Source organism: Myxine glutinosa, chromosome 1 (genome assembly GCF_964187855.1).
Source record: "Myxine glutinosa chromosome 1, kmMyxGlut1.1, whole genome shotgun sequence".
Lineage (NCBI taxonomy): Eukaryota > Metazoa > Chordata > Myxini > Myxiniformes > Myxinidae > Myxine > Myxine glutinosa.
Window position 1 is genome coordinate 322,642,062 of NC_136261.1, and position 17,510 is coordinate 322,659,571.

Below are 17,510 nucleotides of genomic sequence, written 5' to 3' on the forward strand. Positions count from 1 at the left end.
AGAGGAGTCACGGCAGAAAGATGTGTTATTCTGTGTCAAAGATCAATGGTGAAACCACACCAATTGTTACCAACAAACAAATATTGTATTAAGGTCACACAAGAATAACAACACAAAAACAATAGTAATCAATTGTACAACCAATATCTATTTCCTATGATGGTACTATCAGGTTCGTACAATATAACTCACTGTGCTCCAAGTGAGTGAAAAGAAGAACATTCCCAATGTCTCTATTCCCGCATCAAGCCAAAGTCGTATTCCGCTCCAGCAATCGTCAGAACGATATTTAATCGAGACCAGAATCCCGTTCGAATGACAGTGACAGTCACGCGGCCAAAGCTGTGCAAAGGTGCCCTCAAGGCGACTGGGAAATCACACCCTCGGGTATGGACGTTCCACGGCTCCAAATCGGCGAACCGCAGATTTCGCACTCAAAAGCCGCGTTACACACGCACACCAGATTAACGTCTGAATGCTGTGAAAATGGTTTGAAGCGAAGTGAAAAACCTTGAGCGAAGCGCAAAGCGTATGAGTCAAAATGGCCGGCGGCCCGTTCTCGTGGCGTAACGGCACTCCAACGATTCTCTTTGGAATCGACCGCAAAACCTGCCACGCAGGTTTATCTGTCACATTGATGACAACTCTGTCGCAGGAATCCCTTTCCCGGGAAACCCAAAGTTCGCTAGTGACTCCCGTTCGCCAGCGTTTGCTCAAAAACCTCAAGGCAGCTCGGCTTTCTTGTCGAAGTCACTCGCTCCGCCTTCTCCTCCTCCTCTTCCTCTTCGTCGTCGTCCGGTTCCGGTTTCATTTAAAACATTAACTTTTTTACCTTTTGAAAATAGTAATATCTATTTCACTTAAACGACAACAATAATAGTACATGGAATCAAAAATCTTTACAGTAGATGAAAACAACAACAACGGAAGTGACGAATCCGTAACAAAACTTACTGGAAGTTAAAATATATCATCTTCTACATATTAAAGTAGCGGCAGTTTTGTGTCCCTTACGTCTTTACGTCTATGATGTCATTACGACGGCTGACTCCACCGACCGACATTTTAATTTACAAGAGGCCTACACCCGCTCACTACGGGAGCTGCAGAAAGGGTCATTCTCACTACGGGAGCTGCAGAAAGAGTCATTCCTCTTTGGGGTACATAGATTACAGTAGATCTTCGCTCAGTTCTGTAAGTAAAACTTACCTCATGGATGTCGAGATTCCTCCAAATTTCTTTGTTTAATGTTATAAACAGCATTACCGACTGTTTGAAAAGGTAACCATATGTGTTAGGGGTTAAAATGTTTTACAAGTCCGGCAACACTGCTGTTAGACTTTTTGTCTTGTTTTCATCTATATATTCATATTTACTCATAAAAAATAAATTTGGCTCTTTTGTCACTCTTGTAACGATTTTTTTGTGAAGCTACCTGACTACATGTCATCTGGCATTACAGATTGTGGCCTTAACATGAGGACATGCAACATGTTTGGTAAGGTTTGAAAGGGAATCAAATCCAGACCACAAACTACCAATTCTAACACAAAGAACTACCCTCAACCTAACACAAACTAATTCATAAGGTGTAGTGTGTATTGTGTGGGCATCACGGAATTAGCTTGCTGTGGGCGTCTAGATTTGGTCTGCTTGTGGTAATAGGTTTTTTATGCAGTAAAATAGAAAAAGATTCAATGAGATGCTTTGTATAAACTTCAAGGTATTTGTGCGATTCTACTGTGGATTGCATTTTAAGCACTAACTTTTTTGTGTGAGAAAAAGAAGAAACCCCATCTCCCTAAAGATAGTCTGAAGTAATTTAGGGGGTGGGGTGGTAGGGCTCTTGGAATAGCTCGTGCATGTGTGTAGGACAAGGACATTCAGAGACATGGATGTGAGTTTACATGGCAATAGAAAGACGGTCATAAATACTGGACAAATACATATACCGTAATATATGGGATTTTAGTTTTTTTAAAGCTCAAATCCTAGCATCATCAGCTTTGTGCTCAGATGGAAGCACAAAACAGGACATCCTGTGATTTAACATGTTGAACACTGATTAAACTTAAACGTCTAGCTGAAATGAACTCTTAGTTTTTAACTTCTAGAACAGTAACTCTGGTGTTGCAGCTTTTCATATTAATATCTGTCATGTTTTTTTTTTTTTAACAGCAAAGTGTTCCAGATGAAGAGGAAGAGGAAGTAGTGTCGAGTGGTTCAGAGGGTGAGGCATATGATGAATACACGTGGTGTGGGCAGAAGCGTGTACGTGCCACATCACTACTTCAAGGAGGCTTTCGGGGTGAGAAGCTGCATGAGCAGAGTGGTTGAGATGGATTTTGATTGAAATATTTGTTCAGGTAAGGAAGGAGATGAAATCTGAGTTTAATGCACAACTTGAAAGATTTGTAATAATTGCATCTGCTTATTCTTAGTTTGAAGATTGCATTAGGGCTTTTGGAGTAGAGAGGAAAGATATATATATATATAACGATGCATTTGCCTTGATTTTTTCCCCCCAGAAAACTTTATCTCTAGTATTAGTAAGATGAGGAAGTTGTTGTGGTAGGAGGAGATCTAAATGGACATGTGGGAAGGAGTATGGATGGTTTTGACGGAGTTCATGGGGGTTACGGATATGGTGTGAGAAATGGAGAAGGTGAAAGGATTTTGGAGTTTGCTGATGGAGCTGATTTGTTGATTTCTAATACTCAGTTCCAGAAAGAGGATAATAAGCTTGTTACATACACGTCAGGTGGGTCGACGACAACCGTTGACTACCTGATGGTGCGTAGGCGAGATAGGGGGCACCTCCGGGACACAAAGGTGATCCCGGGGGAGGAGGCTGTTTCACAGCACCACTTGGTTGTCTGCGACGTAAGGGTGAAAGGTGCGAGGAGAGCTCGGCGGGTGAAGTACCAACCGAGAATGAAGGTGTGGAGGTTGAAAGAGGTGACAGTAAGGGAGGCATTAAAAGAGAGGCTGAGTAGGGTCGAGGATGATGTGGTTGAGCTTGAAAGTGGTTGGATGTCAATGAAAGCTAGTCTGTTGGGAGCCGTTGGTGAGGTATGTGGATGGACAAAAGGACCACCGAGGCACTCGGAAACATGGTGGTGGGATGATGAAGTTGGAAAGAGGATTGACGAGAAGAGGAAGAAGTTCAAGGAGTGGCAGAAGGCGAAGGGTACGGGAGCAGAAACAGCAGAGCATGAAAGTTATAAGGCAGCCAGGAAGGCTGCAAAGAAAGAGGTAGCAAAGGCGCAGGAGGCATGTAGGAAAATGTTCGGAGAACGCTTGGTTTCGGAAGAGGGACAGAAAGCAGTATTCAGGATTGCAAAGCAGATACCGAAAGAGAGGTGTGATGTGATGGGGGTGAGTTGCTTGAAGGATGAAGTGGGACAAATCGTTGTCAACCCAGATGGAATTAAAGGAAGATGGAAAAGATATATGGAAATGCTGTTGAATACAGAGAGTGAATGGGATGGCAACATAGAGAGTAACCCAGTCTTTGGACCGGCAGAGAAGATAACTGAGAAGGAAGTTGAGGAAGCGATAAAAGCAATGAAGGGTAGAAAAGCAGGAGGGCCGACGGGAGTTGTGGGAGATATGTTGAAGGCAGCAGGAAGTTGGGGTGTGAAGAGAATGACAGAGATCTGTAATCTGGTGGTGAAAGAAGGCCGCATTCCAGTGGATTGGGAACTGAGTACCCTCGTCCCTCTATACAAGGGTAAAGGTGACCCTCTGGAGTGTGGCTCGTACCGAGCGATAAAGTTATTGGAGCATGGAATGAAGGTATTGGAAAGGGTGTTGGAGAGGAGGATGAGGAAGAAAGTGAAGATCGACGAAATGCAGTTTGGATTCATGCCAGGAAGAGGAACGACAGACGCGCTTTTCATTGTGCGGCAGTTGCAGGTGAAGTACATGGAGAAGAGGAAGAAGTTCTTTCTTGGGTTTGTTGATCTGGAGAAAGCGTTCGATCGGGTTCCACGCAAAGTATTGACATGGGCATTGAGGAAGTTAGGAGTGGAGGAATGGTTGATCAGAGTAGTGATGGCAATGTACAAAAGAGCGCGCACAGCTGTAAGGACGAAGGACGGGAACAGTGGTGAGTTTGAGGTGAAGGTGGGAGTGCATCAGGGGTCGGTAATAAGTCCACTACTATTTGTAGCTGTGATGGAGGTGCTGGCTCAGAACGTAAAGGAGGGTTTACCGTGGGAGTTGTTGTATGCAGATGATCTGGTGTTGATTGCGGAAAGTATGGATGGACTGAAGGAAAAGATGAACACGTGGAAGGAATCTATGGAGACAAAAGGTCTGAAGGTGAATATCGGAAAGACGAAGGTGATGGCAAGTGGTAAAGCATGTGGTGAGGTGGAAAGAACTGGGAAGTGGCCCTGTGCTGTGTGTAGGAAGGGTGTCGGAGTGAACTCCATTCAGTGTACAATGTGCGCTGAGTGGGTTCATCAAAAATGTAGTGGTCTGAGAGGGTCATTAACCAGTGTGGCAGCTACATTCAAATGTAAGGTGTGCACAGAGGGAGCTGCAGATGGAGGAAATGTTGAGTTGGATCTTGGAGACGGCGTGAAGCTGGAAGGTGTGAAAACATTTTGCTACCTCGGAGACATGCTGAATGGAGAAGGTGGATCAGACTCGGCAACGGTTGCTCGAGTGAGATGTGCATGGAAGAAGTTTCGGGAATTGAGTGGCGTGCTGATGATGAGGGGAGTGTCGTTGAAGCTGAAGGGAAAGGTGTATGCTGCATGTGTGAGAAGTGTTATGATTTATGGGAGCGAGACATGGGTAATGAATGTAGAGCAGCAACGAAGGTTGGAAAGGGTGGAAATGCGAATGGTTCGACGGATGTGCGGAGTATCGTTGAGAGAGAGGAAGACAAATGATGAATTGCGAAAGATGATGGGAATAGAGCCTGTGATTGATGCTGTGAAGAGGAACAGGTTGAGATGGTTTGGTCACGTGTTGAGGAAGGATGAAAGTGACTGGTTGAGAAGAGTGATGGAAATGAATGTAGAAGGAAGTAGAATACGGGGAAGACCGAGAAAGACACTGGCTAAAGATGGTGGAAGAAGAAATGCGGGCAAGGGGGTTAACGAGGAGAGATGCAGAAAATAGGGCAAAATGCTACTTTGCTACAAAATGTTACAAAACTACTACTTTTGCAAAATGCAAAATCCCCGCTCTAGCAGGGAAAATGGCCTTTAAAATGCATGTTGTTTGTTGTATTAGTAAGATGTTAACACATACATACTACATAGTCCCCTAACCTTAACCAATGAGGTGAAGCATCGTGTACATGTCGGCTAAGATCAGAAAGCCCCAAACATTAAAGACAAGTAATACAGCACCATGGTTTTCCGATGAAATTCCCTTTGTTCTTAATTACCCAAATGGCAGGAATGTAAGCATGTCACATGAACTTGTTTAAACACTCAGTTATTCTTATGCACAAATCTTATTATAAATTCACCAAATGTCTGTCTGTCCGTCTCTTCCCAGGTACCGCAAAAACGGCTGAACCGATCGCAACGAAATTTTGGGTGGGTAATCCTCGGACGCCCTGGAGTAAAGTAGGCTATATTTTTCCAAAAAATTTCCAATTAATTTTCCAGTTTTTCCAAACCCCCTGGAGTACAACAACACAACACAACATGCATTTTAAGGCCATTTTCCCTGCTAGAGCGGGGGTTAGCCTTGCGGTCCCCATGACAATCTTCTCCATTTTGCCCTATTTTCTGCATCTCTCCTTGTTAACCCTCTTGCCCGCATTTCTTCTTCCACCATCTTTAGCCAAGTCTTTCTCGGTCTTCCCCGTCCTCTACTTCCTTCTACATTCATTTCCATCACTCTTCTCAACCAGTCACTTTCATCCTTCCTCAACAAAAAAAAAAAAAAAAAAAAAAAATTTATTTTTTATTTTCTCAACACATGACCAAAAAACATGATGGGTGTAAATAATGTGAAACACCATCTGTAATAATCAACCGCTCTCTTTCCCCTTTCCTTCCCCCACTTTCCCTCCACCTCCTCCCCCCACACAAGTATTAGGAAAAGGGGGGTTCTGAGATGAGACACCGAGCAGGTGAGCGAGCGAAAACGACCGAGAGCGAGTGGAATGAGCATAAGCGAGTGTATGTGAGTGGTCCTGTGGAGATGTTTTGCCTCAGAACCCCCTGTTCATACTACTCTGGGCCCTGGCCTTTTTATAATCTTCATAAATGAGCTCTCCGACTCTCTGGAAAATCCTCGTTATCTTTGTGCTGATGACTTCACTCTCTGCCGCTCCATATCTCATCCCTCAGATCGGCAGTCAGCAGCCTCTTTAAACTTTGCAGACCTGGATAAAATTTCATCCGCAGCTCAATGGAGTACTGCTCTCCCCTCTGGACCGGTGCTCCTGCCTCACACCAAGCTCGGCTTCATGCTGTAGAAACAAAAGCTTTCAGAATCATTGGAATCTATCACAATGAAGCCGATTCTGAGGGACTTTCACTCTCTCACTGCAGGCAGGTTGGTGGTCTTTCTGTCTTCTACCGACTCCTCTCCGGCCTTGCTCCCCCAGCTCTCTCTGTGCTCTGTCCCACAAATATTCCTACAGGTCGCACAAGATCTGCCAGCAACTCTCTTCTGGTGAAACTAACCAAAATCAAGACTCTCTGCTCACCTTCTTGTTCACTCTTTCCTCTTTTTCCCCACTTCTGGAACAAACTCACTCTCTTCAATCCCACTCGTCCCTCCAGGTCTTTAAAACAGCTGTTCACCACCATCTTTTATCTTCCCCCATCCAAAACCTTGATCTTTTCTACCCCCGCTAATTCACCCCAGATACACTTTTTTGAAATTCCAACTTCTTTCCTGGAAGTCCTTGCAGTGTTCATATGTTTTATACCTCCCCCACCTCCCCCCAAGCCCTCTCCCTCCCACAGATCTCTCGATGTCCCTGCTCTCAAATGTTGTGTTTGTGTCCTTCCCCCTCTCTCCCCATCTTGTCGACCACACCCCTTATTTTGTGTTTTATGTGTCGGTTTGACTTTCTGTGTTGATTAATGTTCGCTCTTTCACGAGCCTAGAACTTGTATACAAAAAAAATAAAAAATCATCTCAACCTGTTCCTCTTCACAGCATCAATCACAGGCTCTATTCCCATCATCTTTCACAATTCATCATTTGTCTTCCTCTCTCTCAACGATACTCCACACATCCACCGAACCATTCGCATTTCCACCCTTTCCAGCCTTCGTTGCTGCTCTACGTTCATTACCCATGTCTCGCTCCCATAAATCATAACACTTCTCACAAATGCAGCATACACCTTTCCCTTCAGCTTCAACGACACTTCCCTCCTCATCAGCACGCCACTCAGTTCCCGAAACTTCTTCCATGCACATCTCACTCCAACAACCGTTGCCGAGTCTGATCGACCTTCTCCATTCAGCATGGCTCCGAGGTAGCAAAATGTTTTCACACCTTCCAGCTTCACGCCGTCTCCAAGATCCAACTCAACATTTCCTCCATCTGCAGCTCCCTCTGTGCACACCTTACATTTGAATGTAGCTGCCACACTGGTTAATGACCCTCTCAGACCACTACATTTTTGATGAACCCACTCAGCGCACATTGCACATTGAATGGAGTTCACTCTGACACCCTTCCTGCACACAGCACATGACCACTTCCCAGTTATTTCCACCTCACCACATGCTTTACCACTTGCTATTACCTTCGTCTTTCCGATATTCACCTTCAGACCTTTTGTCTCCATACATTCCTTCCACTTGTTCATCTTTTCCTTCAGTCCATCCATACTTTCCGCAATCAACACCAGATCATCTGCATACAACAACTCCCATGGTAAACCCTCCTTTATGTTCTGAGCCAGCACCTCCATCACAGCTACAAATAGTAGTGGACTTAGTACCGACCCCTGATGCACTCCCACCTTCACCTCAAACTCACCACTGTTCCCGTCCTTCGTCCTTACAGCTGTGCGCGCTGTTTTGTACATTGCCATCACTACTCTGATCAACCATTCCTTCACTCCTAACTTCCTCAATGTCTACGTCAATACTTCGCGTGGAGTAAAATAGGCTATATTGTTTTTCCAAATTTGTCCTAATTTACCAATTTTTCAAATTTTCCAGTTTTCCCAAACATGATGGAATCATATTTACCGATATGAACAGTGATGTGGCTTTTATTGAAATTCTACAAATACTGTTTGGATTTTGATGATTTGCATGTGATATGATTTAACGGATGTTTATATAAATCGTTTAAAATAAAAAAAGCCTTCTATTTCTGATATTTTGCCTTTTCATTTGGGCCTCCCAATTGAAGCCCCGCCCTTAGGGCGAGTACCGTTGCTAGTAATAAATAACAAGCAATCAGAACCTAAGATCAGACACATGCACATAAGAACCTTCACACCTAGTTGCCAACTCTAACCGCTTTTGTCGGTAGTCTACCACTTTTTGTATACTTGAACAGCTTACCGGTGTTATTGCCATTACAGGAGTGCCTTGTCATTTGCGGGGGTTACGTTCTTGAAAATCCCAATGAACCGCAAATCTGTGATGCGCAAACTTAAGGCGTAATGGGGAAATAGGGTCAGGGACTTCAACTTTAATATTTGGCCAAACTGTACCCTTAATTAACATGTTTGTGCATTGTTTTTGTGCTATTTATTTTCATGAATAAAAGAGCTATTTAGAACATAAAATAAAGTTTATTGTTTTGAATTATTAAGATCATGAAAATTACACTGGTCAACAACCAAATTGGTTCTGACTTATTTTCAACTGTTTCTAACTAATTTGGTGCCCACAAACCCGAGTCTGACCTTAAAATTTCGCTATCACGTAACCTTGACGTAGTACATCATAAGTGTGGAAAAAATATTTAGAGCATGCAAATTTCTTGATTAAGTCTCAATCAGTCTATTTGTTGTCACAAAAAATTATATGAACTTAAAGTTTTTATTTACATCACATAAAAAAATGTAAATCTCCAAAAATAATATGAACTTTATAAAATATCACAAAAAAATAATATGAATTTTAAGTTTTTATTTACATCACATTAAAAGTGCTTCTGAACTTTACTTTTGCGTTTGTAGGAGCAATCACTTTCACGCTGTAAAGTCCAACAGTAGTTGCCCATCATGCTTGGATTGAATCGGCCTTGATATCGAGTCTCCATGATGGGAATTTCCTGGTGAAACCTTTCTCCATGTTCATCACTGACATCGCCAAGATTTTGTGGAAAGAAGTCTAGATGAGAATGGAAGAAATGTATCTTGAGTGACATTCGAGCACCGAGCACCTGGTAACTCTTCAACATCTTGTCCACAAGCTCTTCATAATTTGGTGCTCGAAAATTTCCAAGGTAATTGTTAGCAAGAGCCACAAAGCTATCCCAAGCAACGCTTTCCAGCTCAGATAGTCTCGTTACAAAGTTCTGATTAGTGAGTACAAGACGAATTTGAGGACCATTGAAAACACCCGCCTTTACTTTGGCTTCAGATACAATGCCTTGGACCTTCATTAGCAAGTAGTGGAAGCCAGCACCATCTTGATCCATGGCCTTCACAAAGTTCTTCATCAAACCAAGTTTCAAATGAAGTGGTCGTAAGAATACCTTCTCAAAGCCAACAAGAGGTTTCTGAATGTCAAAATAAGTGGTATTCCTATGGTATACTGGTTCTCAAAAACTGGATGTGCTCGTGAAAATTGGATATCATAATCGAAATCTACAGGTTCATGTTGGTTAGAATCACCTCAAAATATACAAGAACCATAAAACTTTTAAAATTTTGTTGACCAGTGTTTAAATATCTTTCATAATAATGATGATAAACCTGATCCAATCATGTGATGGCAATGTTGATGATGGCGACGATAAAAATAAGTTGATGGAGATTATGGTCATGATGATTAATGTTGGCGCATTAATTGATGATTGATGATTAAAAGATGATTAATTCATGTTTGAGGAGGTTAATTGTGTTGACGGCCAATCTTAATTAGTTGAAGAAATGTGGAAAATAGTTCGCCAACTCGTGATTATACGAGCACATTGACTGCAAACTGCAAACCTGGCCTCAATAAATTAATCGCAATGGAGCGAATCCATGAAGGAGAAATCCCGGAACGGCAAGGCCCTCCTGTAATAGTGAAAAAAAAATACCACTTGCAAAAAAGAATGCGTGATCGAAGTTTTTGATAGATTTTCATGTGAGAATGTTTCCGTCGGCCTTTGAGCGGTTTCTTTCGATGCGGCGTGAAAAATAATTTCCGTAATCTCATTGCATTTGATTAGCGACGGCTACTATTCAAAGTACAGTCACGTGAAAAAGTAAGTACACCCCATGTAAAGTTTTGATTTTTTCAACATACAGCTATTTGATCTTCATTTAAACAATATTGACAGATAAAGGTGATATAATATAACAAATATCATGAAACATTTACATTTTGTAGTCCATTGTATAATTTATATAAACATAAATGCAAATTTCGCATGTGGAAAAAGTAAGTACCGTATTTTCCAATGTATCAACCGTGGTTTTTTACCGACGGGAAAACCCTAAAAAAGGGGGTGCGGTTGATACACAGTAACAGAAAAATTTGTGCATTGAAAAACTGTCATATCAACGGGACGTAATCTTTATATTACTTTGGGGTTGCGGGGATACAATGATGAATGATCGTCAATTACGTTACTAAGGTAGGTTCAACGCCGATTACTGCTGCCAGTCAAAATACAAGAAAGTTTGAAGTTTGTAATATTTCATTTTTCTATGCGTGTTTGTGAAAATGTGTACTTTCACTAGTCCTCTTTGAATGACAGGTCACATAGTGAATAGAGTGTGCTAAATAAAGACAGGATTAAGTCACAAAACAAAAGCGTCAACATGGTAAACAGGATGTTTTGCATGGGACATTATGACGTACCTATTGTCTAACCAACGCCGCGGTAAGGCCACATAAAAATAAAAAGTTGTTGAGCGTCCTTTTTTCTCAAAAGTTCGGGTAGGGATGGAGGTTTTTATTTTTATTTTTTATATTTTTTTCCTACTTTCCATTGAGTTTTGTTGACATGGAAAAATATGAAATAAAGACTCCTTTCTCCTCAAAATGATTTTATTTCTTCATTCATCGTGTTCCATCCTGTGATCCGTGGCTATGTCTGCAGCCAACACAAATTTGAGAAATGAGCCAAGAGTCTTTGTCACATCAGAAACTTTGCAAGCTGGTGAAACTTTCGTCATGTCAGTTTTACTGGGGCTGGCGAATACTTTGACAAAAGTACCGCGTGTATCGTCAGGCAATGGCTCCCTATCCCCATCATACTTGCCGTCTGAGAACTCTGCATAGAAGTCCGAGATTGTAACATCCAACTCGATATTGCACGCAAACCAGTCCTTCACCGTCTTGGAAGAGCCCTCTCGGGCTATTGATGCGATCACAATAAGCATTTCAAGCCGATTCTAGCACGAATCGATACAGATTTCAGTGGGAAAAATCTCACACAATAGCCGCCATGAATGGCCAACGTAAAATGGGTGAAGTTGCCCGAGGCACTTGCGATGCTCTGCGCAGCACGCACTGCGCATGCGGTGCAGAACGGCGCCAAATTTGAATGTGAAAAGATCGTTTTTTATGATTTTTTTCAAAAAAAAAAAAAAAAAAGTTTTGGGTCGGGTGTGTTTCGTAGGGTCGGGCGGGGACGATCAACAACTCTTTTTTTATCTGGCCTAATCTATTGAAGTCGGCCTTGATGCCGCCGCATGGGCCGGGCGAATGTATAAAACGGAGAGGTCAACGGGGAGTTTCACCATTCTTTCTATCCTGTTCGAGCTATCAAGACCAAGATTCACCATTCGCTTCTATCCTGACCAAGACCAAGCTTCACCATTCGCTTCTATCCTGACCAAGACCACGAGATGGCACCGCGATCATTCACAGCAGCTTTCAAGCTCCATGCCTGCAGGTTTGCAGAAGAGTTTAGTAATCGGGCGGCCGGCCGACACTTCGGAATCGACGAGTCCGTCATTAGATGCTGGCGGACTAACAAGCAGACGCTGGAGACGATGCCGAAGAAGAAGAAGGCGATGAGGGGCGGATGACGAGGACTTCTTCGGATTTTAGAGACTAAACCCAACGGCCCTTTTCAGGGCCCCACATTGGCAAGAGCCAAAACCCAACGGCCCTTTTCAGGGCCCCACATTGGCAAGAAAGAATAATTATAATGTTTTTAAAATTCTCTTTCAACTCATTTCCTGTATTTTCACTCCTATTTTCACTCTTTCTCTGTCTTCAGTTTCTCTTTCCTTTCATCATATTTTGCTTTCCATTTTATTTATTTATTCTCTTCTCTTTTTTAAATTTTCCTGATTTTTTTTTATCCCTCGAAACTCGGTTTTTTTTTTGCTTTTTTTGTTGAAGTCGAAAATCGGGGGTGCGGCTGATACACGGGTGCGGTTGATACACCGGAAAATACAGTACACCCTTGGCTCTAATAGGTGGTATTGCCCCCTTTGGCAGAAACAACCTCAAGTAGTCGTTTCTTATAACTGTCTACCAGTCTCTGACATCGACTGGGAGAAATTTTTGCCCACTCCTCCATGTAGAATTCTTTCAGCTGTGCGATGTTTGAGGGGTTTCTGGCATGCACAGCTCGTTTCAAATCCCCCCACAACATCTCGATGGGATTTAGATCCGGGCTTTGACTTGGCCATTCCAGAACCCTCCATTTCTTTCTTTTCAGCCATTCCTTGGTGGATTTACTGGTATGTTTAGGGTCATTGTCATGTTGCAAGGTCCACCTTCGGTTGAGCTTCAACTTTCTGACAGATGGCCTCAGATTATCCTCAAGCACCCTCTGGTACAATGAAGAATTCATAGTGGATTCTATGATGGTGAGCTGCCCCAAACCATAATATTTCCACCACCATGCTTTACAGTTGGTATCAGGTTCTTGTGGTGCAATGCTGTCTTTGGTTTTCGCCAAACATGTCTTCTGGTACTGTGGCCAAATAGCTCTACCTTCGACTCATCTGTCCAGAGCACATTGTTCCAGAAGTGCTGGTCTTTGCCTAGGTGTTCATTGGCAAACTTTAGTCTTGCCCTGATGTTCTTTCTGGACAGCAAAAGTTTCCTCCTGGCACACCTCCCATGTAGATCAAATTTGTGCAGCCCCTTTCTAATGGTAGACTCGTGCACTTTGACATCAACAGTGGCAAGAGCTACCTGTAGGTCCCGTGATGACATTCTGGGGTTCTTAGAGACTTATTTCAGCATCTTGCGGTCTGCTCTCGGATTGAACTTGCTGGGGCGGCCTGGCCTGAAAAAGTTGGCAGTTGGTTGGAATCTTCTCCACTTGTAGATGATCATCTGGACAGTCGAATGATTGATTTCAAATTATTGGGAGATCTTTTTAAATCCCTTCCCAGACTTGTAGGCATCTATAACCTTCTTTCTGAAGGCCTCAGAGAGCTCTTTTGATCGAGGCATGGTGACGCCGCACACTTCAACAACAAAGAGCAAACCAAACTAAATGTCTGATGTTTAAATAAGACAGGTTCCTCCAAGATCCTCTCTAATGATGTTATAATCGTTTGCACCTGAGCTGGTGCACCTGATTCTAATTTTAGGTGTTTGAAGTAGTGATAAATGTAGGAGTGTACTTACTTTTTCCACATGCGAAATTTGCATTTATGTTTTTTTAAATTATACAATGGACTACAAAATGTAAATGTTTCATGATATTTGTTATATTATATCACCTTTATCTATCAATATTGTTGAAATGAAGATCAAATAGCTGTATGTGGAAATATGTTGAAAAAGTCAAAACTTTACATGTACTTACTTTTTCACGTGACTGTACGTGGCATTTATTTACAAACATTTATAAGACAAATGCTGTCCTATTTATAGTCATTATTGACAGGGGAAACGTGGAATATTTATCAATGGTTGACTATCATGATGTACTCAGAGCAAAACATTGTACCAACGAGAACCGCTCCTGTGCAGCGTTAGCCATATGCATGAGGTACATGCACACACACACACACACACACACACACACAGAAGCTATTGGCCACGGCTAGCCATATGCATGAGGTCCATACACACACACACACACACACACACACACACACACACACACGCACACACACACGCTATTGGCCAAGGCGAAGACGGCGATCTACCAACATCTTAGTGCTAGCTCCCAAGCATCTCAGTGGCATGAGGTAATTGCAGTACATCTACATGAAGTCTATATTGGAGAGTAGGGCATGGCTAAGTCAAAGTTTATCTCATATTTGAGCTTACAGTTTACTCTATGCAACATATGCTATATACAATGTAAAGTCCAAAACATATTCAGGAGTTACATGAAAAAAAAAAAAATTAATCAAGAAAACACGGTTGTTCTGCTTTAATTTTGCATAAAATATTGTGTTGGAATGTACAAATATTATACTAAAAAACGCAATTTGGTGTCTGGTTGCCTGTCCGACTGACTTTTGACCAAGATACATTTGTTTGATGGTTACTTATCTAATCGCAACCAAACTTGACAGGGAGACTGTGGGCCACACGACAGAGGTTGTAGTGATTTGTCTTCCACCCCAAAAGCGTTTTTCGGCTAAGAGGGTTGCGTGCTGAGGTGTATATCCATGTTAACATAGCTAATCATGGCGTTTTTCCAAGGCTGCTTCTTATAAAGTAATAACAACGCTAATGATAATAGAATAATATTAATGTTGTTACAAAATAATATTAATAACAATCATATTCCCCCTCCCCTTTACTCCTTGAACAAAAGCCATGTTAAGGTGTGTGAATAGCTTATCGTGCCATTTTTGTGGGACCAACGGCCCCTACCAGAAGTAAAAATATTATCAACCACCAACACGTATGATTGCGTTTTTAAACAGTTGCTAATGTTGTTTAACACTAAACTGAAAGAAATTTAGAGGATCCCGACATCAATGAGGCAATATATGCTGATGGTGTCAACACACGGACCTGAGTGTATATATACTGTGTTGTATTACCCACACAGTATATCTATTACCCACAAGGGTAATAAATAACATGACCCTTCCTGCCGCTGCTTTGGCGTTTTTTCCAAGGCCACTTCTAATAACAAAAGTAATAACACTAATGATAGTAGCATAATATTAATGTTATTACAAAACAATATTTCCCCTTCCCAAGGGGCTTTGTGACTTGCGATATTGCCCCCACCCCTTTTCCCACTTCTCCCCACCTCCCCCCGCCCGCCCCCTCCTATCCCCACTCCCCCGACAGCCTTACGGAAGTAAATTTTATTCTAGGGAATTTAGAATGGTGAGGTACAGTCTGATTCTTTCAATGACCTGATCTAACATATTACGTTGTCATGCACCGTCTGATCCAAAGTTAAAACAAGCCTGTGCCCCAGTAGTGATGGCGAGCGTAGCGAGTCGATCCACACCAGTAAGGTTAAATATACAAAATATCCCGACCATGGGAGGTCGATCCCATCTGCTACATACAAAATTGAAGTTGGATTCTCTTCTCTACAAAGTCCTTTAGGCTACATATGAGAGCCTACCTGGTATGTTCAGCTGATTCTTGAGGCAGGATTCACTTTTCAGTACTCCAGACAATGGAAAAAGGAAAAAAAAGGAGAAAAACCGAGATTGATCAAACGCGGGAATTAATTTTCCTGTTTCATCATCATCGTAATAATCTTCTTCAGACGACGTATTTCCGAGCTGCCTCTATCAATGACAATGATTATGGTACTATCCGACAGAGTTCTACTTCGTGCAGCATCCTTTTTGTATTGTAATTTTAATAGCTTGAAAGGGTTTGACGTAACATAAGCAAAATTACATTCCTTTGTAAAAGAATAGGAAGGGATCCGAGGGGTGGGTGGGACTACGACTGTCAATCAGCCTGATGGGGGCGGGGCCGCTAAACACACTTGCCTCAGTGTTGTTGTGTTGTTTGTGATAATGTGACATCAAATAACATCGGCAGAAATATCGTGCCTCAGGAAATTCCTGCTTTTCAGTGTTACATTCATGAAAATAAAATAATAGTGATTGGTGAAGTACCAGTGCTGCACAAGGGACACACGTGTTCACGAACCCTCTCCAGTCACGGTGTCAAGGTAAAAGCGAACCACGTGATCAAGAACCTTTACTTTTTGGAGTACCATCCCTACATCCCTTTACATTTTTACCCTCACCAGAGGAGAGTATTGCATTTGGGTCCGTTGTTACTTGCAAAAATAGATTTTTCAAGTATATTGGTTGGTCTTGTGCGTTATTGCTTGGCAAAAAAAAAAAAAACATTTTTGCAAGTATGTTGATCACTCCCGTTTGTGTGTGTGTGTGTGTGTTTGATTGTTTGGGTGTGTGTTTGTGTGGTTGTGTGTGTTTGTCTGTTCGCTAACTTATACTTGCCTACAGGTCACAATTTTAAATGATCTTCACGAAACTTCACCAAATGGTAGAGTTCATGGTCTGACAAAATCATATATTTTTTTGAGGTCAAAAGGTCAACATCGACCAAAAGGTCAACAACTTTGTCGAATTTCTAAAATCCTCAATTTTCATCTGATTGACTACAAATTAGAATAGGATTTTCACATCAGTTAACTGAATTCAACCACCAACTATTTTGAGATCAGCTTAGGCCAAAAGGTCAACATAGGCCAAAGGTCGACCACTTTTTTGAAATATCTAAAATCCTCAATTTTAATCCAATTGACTTGAAAAAAATTTTTTTTTTTAATTAGGTTTACTCTCCATGAAATGGAGAGTAACCTATTATTACTGCTAGAGTTTTTCTTATTATTATTATTATTATTATTCTTCCACCCTATTTTGCACCTCCGAAAACTTCATAATTAAGTTTCTCAGCGGATTGACAGTAAATTTTCATCAAATGATCGGCTAGGCTCGTAGAATTTTTTAATGCTAATGATGACGTCATAGGTCACGTGGTATGGGCGCCATCTTGTAAAACACCTTCAACTTTGCCCCTCTGTATCTCCGAAACGGCTCAATGGAAAAATTTGAGGAATGGCTCATTCTAAAGAACTCTGCAATGGGAACAAAAAACATGTGTATTGAGTATATCAAAAATGCTAACGTTAAGAGGTTAGAATTCGTCAAACACAGTTTTTCTCCCCCGAAAAAGAGATTTTTCCCCCAGATGCTTAGTTAAAAAAAACTCAGAATGCGAAAATTTTCGAAGTCATACGTCACATGGTTCGGCCGCCATCTTGTTTTCCGTGAAAAAACACAAAAAACCATTTTTCTCCGCAACGGCTGAACGGATCGAGCCCAAACTTGGCATGCGTATTCGGATACCCATGACAAACAAAAAAGTCAGCGAGCACGACGTCATCCGACACGTGGTTTCAGAGTTATGACGTTTTCAAATCACAAACTAGAAATGGAATCACCTCCATAATTT

General features: G+C 41.9%; 1 protein-coding gene across 4 annotated transcripts in view; it reads left to right on the plus strand.

The window, feature by feature from the left end:
* LOC137411373 (E3 ubiquitin-protein ligase Rnf220) overlaps positions 1-17,510 on the plus strand; it is a 102,988-nt gene that overhangs the window by 22,531 nt on the left and 62,947 nt on the right. For all 4 annotated transcript variants that reach the window (XM_068096737.2, XM_068096726.2, XM_078769629.1 and 1 more), the window contains exon 4: positions 2,179-2,308. In XM_068096737.2, coding sequence (XP_067952838.1) covers positions 2,179-2,308 — 130 coding nt within the window. The remainder of the gene's footprint in view (positions 1-2,178; positions 2,309-17,510) is intronic.